The sequence below is a fragment of the Polistes dominula genome, unplaced genomic scaffold (genome assembly GCF_049000335.1).
Source record: "Polistes dominula isolate Pdom_NZ unplaced genomic scaffold, Pdom_raw_medaka contig_16, whole genome shotgun sequence".
Classification (NCBI taxonomy): domain Eukaryota; kingdom Metazoa; phylum Arthropoda; class Insecta; order Hymenoptera; family Vespidae; genus Polistes; species Polistes dominula.
Genome location: NW_028301040.1, coordinates 6,880,211 through 6,897,018, shown reverse-complemented (window position 1 = coordinate 6,897,018; position 16,808 = coordinate 6,880,211). Strand labels below are relative to the sequence as shown.

The window sequence follows — 16,808 nt, the reverse complement described above, 5'->3', positions numbered from 1 at the left end:
AAGGTAAGTAGGAAAATGTGGATGATGGGTAGGAATAAATGGGATATAGATTGAATTAATTTTTTTACTTGTTTCGTGCTTTGTTACAGCGTGATAAAGACTCTTGTGCGATTGTTCACACTTTGCTTTTTTTTAAATGTTGTTTGTTTTTTAACCCGCGTGACGACTTTTCAATTATTTTCCTTCGTAGCAATTCGACTCGTCAGGTTTGAATTTTAATTAGACAAGCGATCTTATGTACACTATATACAAGTTGGTCCTACCAGAGGACAAGAAACTTCAAATGTTCATGAATGGGGAATTGGGATTGGATTTTTAAAGATATGACTCTTTAGGTTCCCTAAAATGATCAGGATATGCATGCAGTCCTCCCGACCGCGAACACTCGTGTTTGATTTCCTTGTTGTTAAGTACTTTATACATACTATTCTCCTGTATAAACAAAACAAAATTTTTATTATAATCATGTACTTTTTAATAAAGCATTTTCGGATATAAATTTGTATGAACTCTTGTCATCCTTTTATATCATCCATATAAATGTTTTATTTTTGATTCATTCTTCTTATAATAAGAACATTTTTTTTTATCTAGACATATTGATCGATTTATAAATAATTGAAAAAGATAACAAATTGATGACTTATCGAACAGGTGAAACATTTAATTATCTGTTATTATCGTACAAGTGTGTAAATATTATTTATTAATCGAGTCAAAGTTCGCGATTTGATAGATAATCAGTCTGATGATCGATCAAAGGTTGAAAAAATTATCATTAAATTATTAATTAATTGCAAATTTAAATAATATTAAATAAAAATTTAAATTTATTAAATTAGGGTAATATATAGTAACGATTAAATATCGAGACAATAAAAACATATTTACATACAACTTAAACACAATAAAATCTCAGTAGCTAGTAAACTTCTAACCTCTAACGAGAATCAATAGAAATCCTTGAGATATATTATTTGAATATTCAACGTTAGTCCTTTCTAACGCTAATAGAAAGCCTTCGCGTTACGCGCAGTCTCTGATCTATCCTTGCGCATAAGAATAAAACAACTGTGACATGTTACGATTATATTGATTAGATATTTGCTGTTGCCGGAAATGTTAACAGAAATGAGGCAATCAACCAAATCACTATACAATTACTAGATTCAAATTAGATTTATGATGAATTAACTAAATTCTAAATATTATATATTCCGCAAACTTAACCGATATGATAGGAGATATTATACTTTGTTTATTTTTAAATAATTTAAATCAAAGTTATATAATCTAATTGTAAGTTCACATTGTCAAACTATTCCCTGATTTTGTGTACAAAATTTCGATACCTTCATACGTTATGATATTTTCAACAGAATTTCTTTCATATTGTGCAATCTTTCTCTTTCTCTTTGTTTTTGTCTCTCTCTTTTCTCTCTCTCTCTCTCTCTCTCTCTCTCTGTCTATTCCTAACAAATCGATGCGGTCTTTCGGTGCGTTCGCGCATATGCACTGCAGCTTCATTGGAATTTCATAAAGATACAATTTTTAAATATTTATCAAACGATGATAGAAATAATTTCATTGTTCTAGTATTATCATTAAATTCTAATTTTTTGTATTTTTTATATGAAGTCATTGAACGATCGATAGACTTTGACATGAGAACAAATTCTTACCAATGTTAATGTGCACGAGTGTATATATGTGTATTGGCTTTACACAAAAGGTTCGCGTAATTATAGGTAGAAACGAAATGAGACGTTAAAACATCGATTCCTTTGTTACGTTACATTATTTAGATATGGCAAAAGGTGAGAATGCTTATGACTCCAAGGTCTCTTTTGTATCACCTTCCTATTCCTAGTATTTTATATACTTTACTTTGTTTTTATTTTATTATCGAATTCTAAAGAGAACAAAATATTTTTCTATATCCACTTTTTGTAAAAATCAATTGTAAAAATATTATAATATAGTTTTTATTATCACAACGAACTCGAATTTTTAGTTTTGTCAAAATACAAATGCAAACTTATATAATTGTTTTGTTCTTGTGTTTTTTCTTAAGTGTTTTATCATTAAATTACTAATTGACAATTTTTTGTTGAAAGGTACTTACCAAGTGTACAGTGAGTGAGTAACAACACAACTGAAGCCGGTTACCGTGAAAGCATCGCTTATACCGGTCCGTCAACCAATAGGAAAACTTTAGCTTGAGCTTTAACCAATCATATTCTTCGAATGACGTCAACGCGGACCAAAGAAAGCTCAACTTGCTAAAACGATCGATACTTTCTAGGAAGGTTGTAGCTTGATGTACCTTTAGTCGCAATGCATATAGGGTGTTAACAACAATTTAAAATCATACAGCAATTAATCATTAATTGAATACAAAGTGCATAGTTGACTACTGATTGAAAAATCCACTTACGCAATTTTCTGATTGAAACTTTTTATTGTTTTTTTATTATCCTATGCATAGAAGGATTAATAAAAAGTGGTTTACTTCAATGCATTACATGTTAATAAAAATTAAAAATTAATTTTAATTCTTGATAGCATGTATTATATACTATTAAGAAATTTTTGATCGTTAATTAGAACAAATTGAATGAATAACATTTGTTACGTAAATTGTTAGTGAAATTTTTATTTAGCACACCGTATACAATACGCTTATAGAAACGTAGAAGGTGCAACACGCTTTAAAATCAACGATGGTAGGTGAAGAGCAATGTACAGCCCTGAAAATTCAAGAAATGACGTGTCTGTACGATTAAAATTTATTTTTTGTATTTTTAAAGCAATTTAAATAATATCGAAAAAACAAATAGAAATCCTTGTATTATTATAATTATTGTAATGTGTAGACGTGTTGACTCGTAATCAATATCATTGCATGATTCTTTTCCAAGGTGTTGTCGCATGCGCTGATATGTATACACAAGGAAATACCGATTCGTAGGAAATGACCGTGACTTTTAGTGGTATTCGAGGAAAGTTAATCGTTTACATGACTTCTAGAAAATGCATAATTATATTGATTTTGTTTTTACAATTTGTTTGACGTCACGAAAAAACAGTTTAAATATTTAAACTATCTTTTTTTTTTTTTTAGAAATTTTGACTTGATTTACGACAAGAACTGTATTTTTACTTCCAAACAAAATCAGATGTTATTTTTAGTGAATATTTGTTTTTAAGCAAATTGAAAGATATAAATTACTTTTATATGTATATGAATAAAGTCTTATTCATTATCTTAGACATAAATCATGTGTATGATATCAATTAAAGAGAAAAATATTTTATTAGATTAATTTTGATTAATAATTAAGAATAATATTATTAATATTATAAACTTATAAACGACTATATATATTATACAAGGGAAAAAAATTGAAAAAAAATATGTGGCCCATGAGGGGATCGAACCCGCGACCTTCGCGTTATTAGCACGACGCTCTAACCAACTGAGCTAATGGGCCAGATATCAATACGTTGTTTTATTAATTTTATAAGTACAAAGTAAAATTTATTTACTAAAATAATATAAAAAATTTGTGTGTGTTTGTATTATATATATATTAATAATAATATATAAAGATTACAAGAAACTAATGATAATAATTACAATGTAGAATATATTTATAGTCAAATCATTTAATGATTCTGCAATTTCAATTGAAGATGCAATCGCATTTTAATCATTGCACTTTGTATTCAGTACATTTGTTCATATCATTGTGAAGTAATCGACAAGATCAATCAGCTTTAAGTTAAATTAATGTATGACTAGACTTTGACTTGGTCGTGTTTCATAGGTTAAAAGAGGTTAAACGCATATTAAATATTTTATTTCTTCCGTATATTGTCTAATCGAGAGCAATTTCGAGCAAGAATGATTAGAAAGTTATCTCTTAGTAAATAAAATGCTTAAGCCAATCTTAAGATGATGTAAAATATATTTGAAAAAAAATAACGGAAATAAATTTGTTAATTAAATTTATATAGCGAGTGTAAATTGATATCATACATTGTTAGGTTTACTAGATTTTTATTTTGAAAATTATTGATATAGTGTATTTAAGATGGAAACAATTTAAAATTATATACATTTATACCTTAATTGATTTAGTTAATTTTTTATATATTTTTATATTTTTAATATCTTTGACTTGCATGAAATAAAATCAAAAAACGATTAAATTGCATACATATGAAAACTTGTAGATCCATAATCTCCTTATACTCTTATCGATTTATGGTACTAATAATATCGTCAATAAAAGATAAAATGATCTTAAGAATTCAACTAAATATATTGTTTTTCTATTGAAGTATCAAAGTTCATAAAAATAATAATAATAATAATAATAATAATAATAATAAAAATAATTATAAAAATTTACGCAGTAGTATTTCTATACAATGGTTTCTTTCTTTTCGTCCGCCGATATTATAAATTTCTAACTTGTTTGCTTAGCAGTCGTCAGTAAGCCTTTATCTCGGTTGATAAAATCAATTGGTCAACAATCTTTATTACCAAAAAATGGTACATTCGAGTTAAAAAAAAAAAGGGTTTCTATGTTTGAATATAATGTGAAATACAAATTTAATTATGAAAATAATTTGTATTTTTTTAATGCTTTGATAAAATTTTTATCAGAATGGTACATTAAAAACTATTCTGCACTTTTGCTATTATTCAGCAGTATTCTTCAATTATGCACTGCAGAAGTTCTATTGCAACTAATAGGGTGACATTTATTATTAGTCACCTTTTCTTATAGAAATAATTTGACTAAAAAATCATATTTTAATTTACTTGAGAACTATGTTGGTCTGTTGAAATCATCCAAAATAACGAGAATATGTTAGAATAGCAAAATGTTCAATTATTAAACGAAAATTTTATTACCACATGACGAAAGATCCGCGACATTAAAGATCATATAAGCATTTTGAAAATAAAATAAGATTAATTTTTAAATTAAATTTATATTTTATTGTATTTGAAACTTAGAAATTCATTTTCTACGAAACCATAATTTATATTACAAGAATAGTACCATTGTAAGGAGATTTAAGTATTATTTCAAATGGTATGTCACTTAATTCTTTTAGCCATTTAGGATTTTGAAGGGGGTTAGTTTAAAAGTAGGTAAATTATGACAAGGATCTCTCCCCTTTTGAAAACAAAATATATCTATCTCGAATTTTATAGAAAAATCACTAGATTTCATACTAATCCAGGTGAACGTTTCTCGTTGGGACATTTTGTATGTATACAGAGACACGACAGTATCGTTATATCGTAAATTTTTTTATATTAAATATGGAAATGTGGTTGACACTTTATTCAATAAATAATGCTACCGTTCTATCGAATTTATCTTGAGAACGTGCAATGGAATCTCGTGTGTGATTTAAATAGTTGGCTCAATTTCGAATGAGTAAAAAAATTAAAATAATATCTATCAGTTTATAATTTATTATTCCTTGTTTTATCATTAAAACACATTTTGTTCATATTGATATCATTCCTTTTTGGATTTACTGTGTTCTATATAAAGATGCAAATAACTTCTTACAGCTTTTCCAAGAACAATAAAGCACGCACCAGTGATGAATATTAAAATCATGAGAATTAGAAGGATCAGTAGTATCGTCGAATAATAATCGATCCATGACATATCCCGAGCGTGATAGCGCAAGTGTTTAGAATTAGGAAACTTCAGAACGTGTTCAACATTCCAAATTGCCTTCTCCATTGGACGTACTAGTTCATCCTTTAAAATGGCCGATATTTGTTTAATATTGTGTAAGTATCTGCAAGGAAACACTATATATATTATTAACGTTCTAATGTGTAATAAAGCCTTAAATTATTAAAGTAATATTAGGTTCCATCAATCTCATCATTTGAATCATCGTCATATGACTATTATCACAATTAGCATCATCATTAAAATCATCCTCATTGCACGTGTTATGTATATAAGTAATAATTATTATAACAGTTAATAATATATCGTATAATAATTATTATTATTCTATTATTATCTATCCCAAATGGTTATCTTAACTATTCAATGAATAAAATCTAAATTTTGATAGTCTTACGTTTTATTCTGCACAACTTCTGTGATAGTTCGTACGATCAATTCTTCCGTCATGGTGTCAACGTTCAAAGTAAGCCCGATGCCAGCATCAAGAATTTTCCTAGCATTGAAAAGTTGATCGCCAAAGAAAGGCATGGCTATCAGAGGTACAGAATGATGCACAGCTTCCTGCAATGACTGCAGACCGCCCTGCATCATGTAGGCCATCACCTTTGGATGTGCTGCAAGTGAAAGTAACGCTTTGTCGATAGTTTGCTTTCAAACATTTACCCAAACGTTCAAACGACCACAAGAAGATGTTGAGAGGATGAAGTTGGACAAAAAGAACGAACCGATATCAGAGGTTCAAAATTTCCATTTTGGTTCTATCTATATGTACTACGATAATTTCTTCTTCATAAAATAGTAAACTTTCAAGTATAAGATATATAATAAAAAAATTTTAAATAAAGAAATCAAGATATAGGAAAATGAATATCTGTAAAATAACAAATTTATATAGATAAAGAAGAAGGTAAGATGTGTAACATGCGAAGCTCATTGGTTTGCATATAAGATAGGATGAGAAGAAAGATAAACAGATAGTTTGATCTAGTTCAATCTAATGTAAAGTAGTTGTACTACATATCCATAATGTTATATAGTATGTTACTGTATAGAGTTAAAATTAAAAGCTATACAATAGTACGCTACTTAAAAATGATGAAAAATACATCGAAAATATTGAAGGTAAAGATATTTATAACATATTAAATAAAAAGTTCAACTTAAAGGTTGCAACACAGTATCTATATAAAATATATAATAAAATCGTAAAAAATAGGAAATAAAAAAAGATAGATAGATAAAGAGAGAAAGAGAGTAGATATATCTCGTACTTTTACCATCAGATTTCATAAATTTCAAACAGATCGAAATTTAAAGCCATTCTAAAGCTTTAGAAAGAGTTACTTCGAGTTGAAAGTTCAGTCGCACGATACTAAAGACTTCGAGAGCCAAAGGAAGATTCAAGGAAGTCCCGAAGACCGTTTCGCAAAACCGAATACTTACGCTCTTAGTTTTGAAACTGGATAACTTGGATGTATTATCGGCCATCGACTTGCGTTACATTGACTTGGTCGATAAAAGATATTCGAAAAGAACGAACGTATCTTTGATACCTCCACTTTTTTTCCAATCGAATGAAAATCGAATAAGATCGATAAAACTAATCGGATAAATCTACTGGGTGTCTATAAGTAATTATCATTTTATTTCTACTTTTCTCATAAATGTCAAACTAATTTATTGTTAAGAAAATTTGTTGATATTCTATACAATCAGATTTGTTCATCTTATATTCATATAATAGTATAAATGAATCCTATTTTGGAAAACACATATCTGAAGACATCTTATGCATAAGTACACTGTCTATATAGATGTATATATTATTTAGAAGCGGTTCCTTTCTCTCGTAACTTTAGATCACTATTAGTATTTACTTTGAGAACGAATGGAAAAGTAGCAAAAACGAGATCTTGAAATTGAACTATTCAATTCGAAGGAGTTCGTACGAATTATCGGTTCTAGTAATCGTTTCTGGCAGAAACCATTCCATAAAAGTAAGATAGAAAAAGAAAAATAGAGAGAGAGAGAGAGGGAGAGAAAGAAAGAGAGAGAGAGAGAGAGAGAGAGAGAGAAAGAGAGAAAGAGTTTTGTGGGTAAAGAAAACTATAGCGTGAGAAGGACGCTTCTTTCAAAGTAATTTCCTATAAAAGGGAAATTTTCTATTGTCTGTTAAGTGCCGTGTAAGATGCGAACGCCATCTTCCAAGTAATTACGTTCGAATCGTTTGACGGTTAATGTTTAAAGTGAGCATTCCGCGTTGAGTAAAGAAAATTAACGCCTCTTGTAAATGAAAGGTATCGTACGAAGTCGGATGCAACTTCGTTAAAGACGCTGAAAGCAAGAGAACCTAAGAGTGCCGCCATTAAATTCGGCCCTTTACGAAGCTCAAAACGTTTTTCCCTTTCCCTATACACGTTATTAACTTTAGAATTATAAATACTGGGCCCTGTTAATTATCGTCTACTTTGAAAATTAAATTGACGTATGATTTTCCCCATTTTTATTCACCAAAAGTAAAAGAACTAATTTGAATTTAACTCGCAATTAAATAAATTTATCTAAATATCATTTATAAATGTAATTTTATAATAATTATCTATTGAATTCGCCAATAAATAGAATGCCGAAAGTTTAAATTACTCATAATTGACACTTTACCGATTTGTAGCGAATCGAGAATCCTATGCCCTTCTCACCGGCCACTCAGCCGCATATCGTTCGAGACTCCGGCTCGGTTTCGGCTTAGACTGTCGCGCAGGAATATATGACCTTTACTTATGCTTTGGTAAAATTGTACGCTTTGTATTATTATAGGATAACCAAATTTAATAAAATCTTTTATTTTAATGATATTAGTACTAAACAATATTTATAGGTAAGCGCTGAGAACAAAAAGTCGATTAATCGACTGCCGGTCGGTAAAGTGTTAAGTAATGTTAAGTATATTGTGTCTAAATAAATATATAAAAAATTATATATCGGAAAAGTAGTTGATCAAAGTTTAGCCTTTAACTGGATAAGAAGAAAAAGAAGAAAAAGAAAAAGAAATGGTAACACTAGCCATACCAAGAACTGCTTGTTGTGGAACCCACTTCACAAATTTGATGTTGCTCGACTGAATAGCCATGTCTCCGACATCTTTCCATAGAACTCTTTGCTTGAGCGACCCCAAGGCGTTGCACAATGCCTTCAAAGGGTCACTGGGTAGCTGGTGAGTTTGCAGATTCGAACCGAGAGAAAAATAAATAGCTCCGTTTACGGCGCCATCCAAAAATTCACGAATATCCTGAAAAAAGAAAAATCATCGATGGTTCTGCACAATCTATGAATATGTTCTGACTTTGATCAATTTTCAGTGATAGATTGAAGAAGGCAATTGATTTAATTCATGCCAACAAATCGTAAAGTTTTATAAAAAAAAAAAAAAAAAAAAAAAAAATAGCAGCTATTGATCACTTTGAGATTTAATAATTTAATTCATTTGAGTAATTTCAGAACAAATTCTCTCTATTTAGTAAAAAATATCAAAAATATTCAAGATGATAATAGTTATTATAGACTACCTTAAGTATTAATTAATATAATTAATATTAATATTATTATAATTTTTTCTAAACCATTGCATGAAAAAGTAAATTGTCAGAAATATATTACAACTTTATAATTATGCCATGTATTATGTATTTATGTATCTCGATTGAAAATAAAATTGGATAAAATTTTGTTGTTTCCTAATAGTTGTTATAGTTTGAAGTAAAGTAAATGCGGGTATGCGGAAATGTTCTTCGGTAAAATGTTTCGTTTTTCGTTCCCATGGGTAAGGATGGAATGAGGACCGGTAAACAGCAATGACCCTTACTTTCGCATCGCAATGTTGAGCCCTAGGTAAACTTTCCCCAACAGTAGTCACCTGTGAGAACGACTACGTATTATCCCCGAGAGAAATCATGCTCCTGCGACGCACAATTTTGTCGTTTGGTATAACCATGGACTCGTAGGAGATATAGGTGATCGCTTCAAGGGACTATGCTGATGAATTTTGGCCAACGTTTCAGCCTGTTATACTCTAGAGCTTATATATCTATACAGATATATTTATACGTAAGTTGAATCGTATGACATGATAATCAATAGTTACCTATGTACTTACTATATTCTTGATATAGAAAGATATTTGAAAATTAGTATGTTAAAGGTTAATTATTTTCAATTTAATTTACAACAATTAATGTTATAATTTTTCTACAGTTTTCTTTTTTTTATAAAATGTCATTAAGTCAACATACATATATATACTAGGGGTGCTCCACCACGCGTTGTTGTGGCTCACAATCAGTCCGATACACACGTCTTTAAGTCAACGAATTACCTTATAACAGAGATAATCATGACTCTTTGTTAATAAATAAATAATTCTCAATAAAATAATATTGCGATTAAAAATTGAGATATAAACTATCCTATCTTTCAAGCTAGATGAAACTACACACAGTGTGCAAAATTTAATTAAAATCGGTTCAGTAGTTTAAGAGTTCATTGCAGACAAACAACGTGTATATATATATCACAACGTGATATATATATATCACATATATGTCACATGTGATATATATATATATATATATATATATATATATATATATATATATATATATATATATATATATTGTGATTCTTTTATATTGTTCTATAGAATTAAATGAAATCAAATGAAAAATAGTTTAATCGATATCCTTATTAACCATATAATTTATTTAAAGCTATTTATATATTTATATGTATATATGTATATGAATGAATGTTAAACGATTGGACAGAACGGAATGAATAATTATTGCTAATGTACCGCATCGTGGTACGAGTAAATTTCGAATAATATTTCGTTAATGTTGTTATCTCGATTAATCGTAATATAAAGTATTATATGTTACTTTGAAAAATTAATTCTTATCGTAAATGAATCTCTTGGCTTTCTATATTTACAAGGGTAGCCAATTAATTGATTTTATCGTGAATATCCTTTAAATTGGCGATATTTACGTTTATTAAAATCGTAATTGCAATAAAAAAAAAGAAAAGGATCGAAAAAAAGTGATAATTTTTTAATTGATCAAATTGGAATGATGTGCCGTAAACAATTGATTCGAATTTATAAAGGTAGAAAATTTGAAAAATATGTCCTGCACAAATTTTAATAATAATAATGGCGTTGATGATTATAGTATTATTCAAAATAATAATTTAAGCGGTTAACAATTTTTTGACTTCTATGGCACGTAATTTTACGTTTTTTTCTTTTCGATATAAAGGGATTATTTTAATTCCGTTTTTTTACTTTTATAATCAAACGCGGCTATTCAGCGACGATTTGGCCGTTAATCGCATTTTACAATACGAAAGAGGATTATCTATCATTTGTTGAAAATTGCGTATGATAGAGATACATTGTTTTATTTATTAAAAAATTATTATTATTATTATAATCAGAGAAATATTTTCATAAAATATCTTTTACATTTTTCTACAATGTTTGATTGTATTCTATTAAAGATTTGTTTTGTAAGCTTGATTTTTAAATCGTGTAACGATAAAAGAAATATGTATTTAAATAAAATACGTAGTTTCTTTGTATAAATACACGTTTATAAATAGTTGTATTATTTTTTAAATAACATTTTCATTTAAACAAATAGATGGCATAACTATCTTTGTTCGATATTTGTTTATTTATTACAAAAAAATAGTATAAGGAATAAAATTGAATGAAATACCTTAGATAAAGATTGAGTTTGTTCATTGATTTGAAGACTATGGACTTCGATCACATTTGGTAATAGAGGCTTTGGATAACCAAGAACGTGATTATTGCCTAATATAATCAAGCTAAAGTTTCTGTCTATGTCGTAAAGTGGCGTATCCGGTACGAGCTTGTCAGCTATCTGTTGTGCTCTTGGCAAATGCCAGTACCTATAATAGAACCTGGTCCAGCTTGTATATAATATATTCCAAATTCTCTCGTCCATGCTCATTCGATTTGTGAAGGGGTAAGCCATATCGGGATTCAACATTGGATCGTCCGGATTTCCTGAAAGTAACGAGAATACGATCTACTAGGATTGACATTCTCGCGATCTGTGTCTATAAACTTGATATATGCTACTATTATTTTTTAAAAACATATATTTAATATGTCATAAGAATAAATATATAGTCAAAATCGTTTTATTTATAACCATGGTTTATTGATTATTTTTTATATATTGCAATAAATGGATTTATTTTATTAATATATTAGAAGATGACCCCCCAGAGAAATTCCGATAGAAACGAAGATAAAGCAAGACACATTGACCCTTTCGTATTTCCGTTTTCTTTCTCTTTTATTTCTAGTCTGATACAAGTTAAAGCACTACCAAGCAATCTATCCGTTTTCTAGAAGGTTTTCGACCTTCCAACGATTGCTCGCACTTTCTGTTTTATCGACAATTTACGTCAATTTCCGAGTTAGGTAACGACGTTCGTTTGGGAATGCTAGAAAGCACAAAATTCAACGAACACCATAGTCACGTTTATGCTCGTCCTTCCTATTAGGATACTTGGATTTCTTAAATAATTGCCTTTATCGGCAAAATTGTGCTTTTTTAGTTGGATACCTACAAATATCTTACCAATCGAATCCATGACATATGGAAGATTTCCAACACTTAAAAATCCAATTAGTACGGGAAAGTTATAGTGCTTCACTAGAGAGTAATAGCAATGAAACCATAATTGTTCGATTATAATTGCATCGAATGTTTTTCTTTTTCTAAAACATATTGAAACTTGTTACAAATTTTAAACTGTTTTTAATATATTTTTTTCACATATAAATCATACTATTTAATGTAATTATTTTGTGTCTTTTTACTTTACCTATTACGGATTCAAGTCATTTCTTTACGAATACCTTTTAACACCTATTTAACACTATCAAAGAGGTACGCCCCTCTAGAATTCAAAGTACACGGTTTTTGTATTTTATTTCTCCGAACAGGTCACCCATCCATTTTACTAACAATCCCTAAGTCGATTGATTTTAGTGATTCTTTTTTATATTCATATTGATTAAAATGTAAATTTGTTCCTAAATCCAATTAATCGTTATCATATATAATACATTTTGTTTTAATATGTATAAATATTATGTACTAGCATCCGTAAAATCACATAAGCGTGTTCACATATTATGGTAACTAAATTCTCTACAGAAAATAAGAACGAGTAGAAGAAAGAAAAAAAAAAAGAAAAAAAGAAAAAAGAGGGAGAGAAAGAAAGAGAGGGAAAGAAAGAGAGATTTTACAGGTCAGGACAACTTTTTTAAAAGTACAGGAAAAACGCGTCGAAGACAGTGGGGAAAAGTTTTCTCTCACGTTTCAGCCATGTCTCTGAAAGATTTCGCCAGCTTGCCCGTGCGGATAGAATTTCTTTCGATAACGTTAGGTGAATATACAAGCATTAGATAAATATTTGTATGTATGTAGTAGTGTCTGGCTACGCGATACAGTGAATACAATGTTATCATATTATACTATGTATACAAAAAATATCCCTATTTAAATATGTAATTCATTTTTTAAGATATTTCAAAATAGATTAAATTGTTACTATTTATAAAAAAAAAAGAACAATTTAAAGAATCATACATTTGAAGAAAGAATATAATTAATTTAAATGTGAACGACCAAACTACTTTTGATTACTAGTTCACTTTAAATTTCTAAAGGGAACAATATACTAATTATTGTATATTATGAGAAGGTGTTAGTAGAAGAATGTATCGAACCCGTAAAAGGGAGAGTAAAAAGACACAACTGATTTAAATTACTTAAGTAATTCCATAATTTGATCACTGAAGAGCTGCTCAGCACAAAGATCGTTAGCTTCTTTCATATTTTTCATTAAAATCTCGTAAGGATTCATATGTCTGTGAAAAGGAAAAGCAAAGAAACAAAAAATAACAATTTAATTTATCTATAATTTAAAACAATATTCTAATTCTGATGACTCACCTAAGTTTAGTGCAATCATTTTTACGATATGTGAACGAGAGATCAACATCCTCGTAATTTGGTATACTTTTCTAAAGAAAACAATATTACATTATAGTATAACAAAAGATTGTTTCATTTTATTCTTTTCGTTCACGCTAACGGGTATAATTTATCACCGATTCGAGAGAAGAGAGAGAAAGAGAAAGAGAGAAAAAGAAAGGGGAAAAAAAAGAAGAAGAAGAAAAGGAAAGAACGAGGTACTATCAGAGCACGAGAGGACACATTTAGCAAAGAGAAATGTTAGTAAGAGTAAATTGAAGGTGAACAAAGTTTGCGTAACTTTGAGCTCAAGTTTAGAAAGAGAGAGAGAGAGAGAGAAAATGTGGTGAAGGAATAGATCTAAAGGAGCGTACGAAGTAAGAGCAAGAAAGAAAAAGAGAGAGAGAGAGAAAGAAAGGGAGAGAGAAGAAAAAATAAAAAGTGGAATAAGAGAAAGAGAAAACGTAGATGAGGTAGGAAAAAGAGTCGGATGTCTATTTGAAATATTTCCCGAACTTTTTTCGACCGAGTTCTACAAAATTATTGAATTATTAAAATGCCGTTATGAACTAGTTTGAAGCGTTCTTCGCAATCCACTTGACTCGGCTTTTATCTGAATGAAAGATGTCGTCTTTGGAATAATTTGAAATTCGACGTTTCCCGAATTTGATATGTTATTTATGGTTATTATAGTTACAGATATCTATTTAATACACATAATGTGTAGAATTGCCGTATCAGTAATAGTTGAATATATGATTAATTACTGTAACTTTGTGAGAATTATAAATAGGTATTGTTTATGATTATTATGGTCATAGATATCTATCTATGCAGTATACATGAAGTGTAAAATGGACATACCTTTAATGGTATCGTTGAAATGACAGTAACATTGTGACCACGCATTGCCAGTGCCTGCATCAGTGCTTGGAATGGTTGTTGATGACTATAACTTGTACTAGGACAAATGCCTAGAATGCGAAATCCATCGACTAGGAAACTCCACTCGCAAAATATGAGAATTATTGAGGGTATCAGAATAATGTTCATTTTGTACTATTTCGATATTCTTCTCTACGACGATTATTTTTTTGAACGATGAAAGGGAACACACTAATGGTTTAGGCAACGATCGTATTAAACGTTCTAAACAATTTGGAACAAGTTTTTGAGCTTTTTTAAAATTGCTCTAAACACCAAAAGAGAATCGAGTAGTTAAAGGAAAAGAAGAAGAGAAAGAAGAAGAGAAAGGAGAAAAGGAGTTCGGTATGAGCTTGTATGAACAATTCAGAGCACGTTTCACGATCAGTTTGCTTGGTGCCACGGTAAATAAGTGAACGACTTTCTCATTGGCCAGTTCATAGCTCTCTCTCTCTCTTTCTCTCTTCTTCTCTATTTTTTTCCTTTATTCTTCTTCTTCTTCCTTCTTCTTCTTCTTCTTTCTTTTCTTAGTTTCACGTAAGAAAGAAATAATTCAAGACTCGTCTGACACGTGACAGATATTTCTGTATGTAACTCTAAAGACAAAGGGTGCTATTCAAAGCTAATGAGAATTTCATCGAAGTCGTTTTCTTATCGATTAGAAGAGGCCTTGATATTGATAATACTGTCTTTATATACTTATAAGCTATTTTTATAAATGTATATATACTATAATCATTTTTAGAGTTTTCTAATGTTCTCTGTAAAAAATATTCTTTATAAAATTGATTTATTTTCGTAGTAAAATAATCTTGTAACTTATCAATATAAAAAGTAATTTAAATAAATATTGAATTTTTATAAAATCATATCAAGATGATTATTATATATTGTATAATATATATAGATATATTTTTTTCAAATTCTTTTATCAAAAGCTGTCCTTTAAGAATTGAAAGCTAATTAATCTTGAAAGAAAATCAGAAACGTAACTAAAAATAAAAGTGATCGTTTTCACTCGGAACGACCTGATTTCAAGAAAGTGTAGACGGATTACCTGACATAGTACCATTAGCTTCGAACCTAGAACTCGTTGCTTGTTGGCAGAGAGAAGTGAGAGAAGGTTTGTCGCAAGAGGAAATGTTGCTGTTGCTCTCTAAGAACGAAGAGAAATCGGCGGTGGCACGTCTTGAGGAAAACATTTCGAGCTCTACAAAAATGTCAGCGTATACCCTCCCTACCTGTATACCTTCCGAGGCATTGTTGAAAAAAACCACTTTCGCGTTTTTTCTCTTTTTGTTTTTTTTTGTTTTCCCTTGTCTCATGCTTTTTTTCCATTTTATTTTATTTTTAATATGTTTGTTATCAAACGATTATTCCACAAGAGATGACTGCTTTATCGAATTATCTTTATCAAAAGAGAAAAACAAAAAAGAACAAAAAAAGGAATATAAAATCCAAAAAACGGATAAAAATTGTGGTCTCTGGGCAAAAAAAGGTAAAAAATGTGTTGCGAGTAATTACATTAATGTGGACAGCTTCAGAAAGAAATAAAATAGAAAGAAAAGAAAAAAGAAAAAAGAAAAAAAATATATATATAATTTAAAAATAAAATAATACTTATAAAATAAATTGGAGGAAAAGAAGGACTAGCGTTCGCTTTTAAACGTTTTATGTTTTATTATTGTTGCTCTCTCCCGTTTCCACCGCACTCCTCGCAGTTTACGCGTCGTGTCACAATATTTATAATTATTTCCCCGTTTCATAGTCTCGCGGTGTTGCGCGTAGATATCCACATATTTTCAAAACGGCGTCGTCGGGAAGAAGTACGTTCCTTCCACGAAGATAAAAGGTTTTTGCATGCTCGGTTGTAAGCATGGTGCATTACTTAGGGCTGTCATAACATAGGACCATGCGAAAAAGCTCTCGTTAATTCGGGACATCGTGCGTACTTTTCGCAAAAAGCTTGCTCGGCATTGTTGATCTTCCTTGTGGTAGGAAAAAGAGAGAGAAAGGGAAATGGAAAGAGATAGATAGGAAAAACAAAAAGTTGAAAGAGAGCAGAAAAAGT

The 16,808-nt window shown here is 29.5% G+C and overlaps 1 protein-coding gene and 1 non-coding gene across 3 annotated transcripts; both read right to left on the bottom strand.

Annotated features, from left to right (window-relative positions):
• Positions 1–10: 10 nt before the first annotated feature.
• On the bottom strand, positions 11–15,304 carry LOC107070563 (UDP-glycosyltransferase family 301 member D1). 2 transcript variants are annotated; one of them, XM_089174701.1, is made up of 10 exons: positions 14,678–15,304; positions 13,793–13,863; positions 13,609–13,707; positions 12,410–12,549; positions 11,513–11,826; positions 8,808–9,027; positions 6,133–6,352; positions 2,438–5,838; positions 2,126–2,326; positions 11–432 (listed from the first exon to the last, which is right to left on the bottom strand). In XM_089174701.1, exons 1-8 carry the CDS (start codon positions 14,864–14,866, stop codon positions 5,547–5,549), a joined length of 1,545 nt encoding a protein of 514 aa, XP_089030827.1. In that variant the 5' UTR covers positions 14,867–15,304; the 3' UTR covers positions 11–432; positions 2,126–2,326; positions 2,438–5,546. The 2 variants fall into 2 exon arrangements, with proteins under 2 accessions (XP_089030827.1, XP_015184366.1); XM_015328880.2 differs by having other exon boundaries at positions 2,126–5,838.
• On the bottom strand, positions 3,421–3,494 carry TRNAI-AAU (transfer RNA isoleucine (anticodon AAU)). The gene has a single exon. It is a non-coding gene; the product is annotated as a tRNA-Ile (tRNA).
• Positions 15,305–16,808: the final 1,504 nt, after the last annotated feature.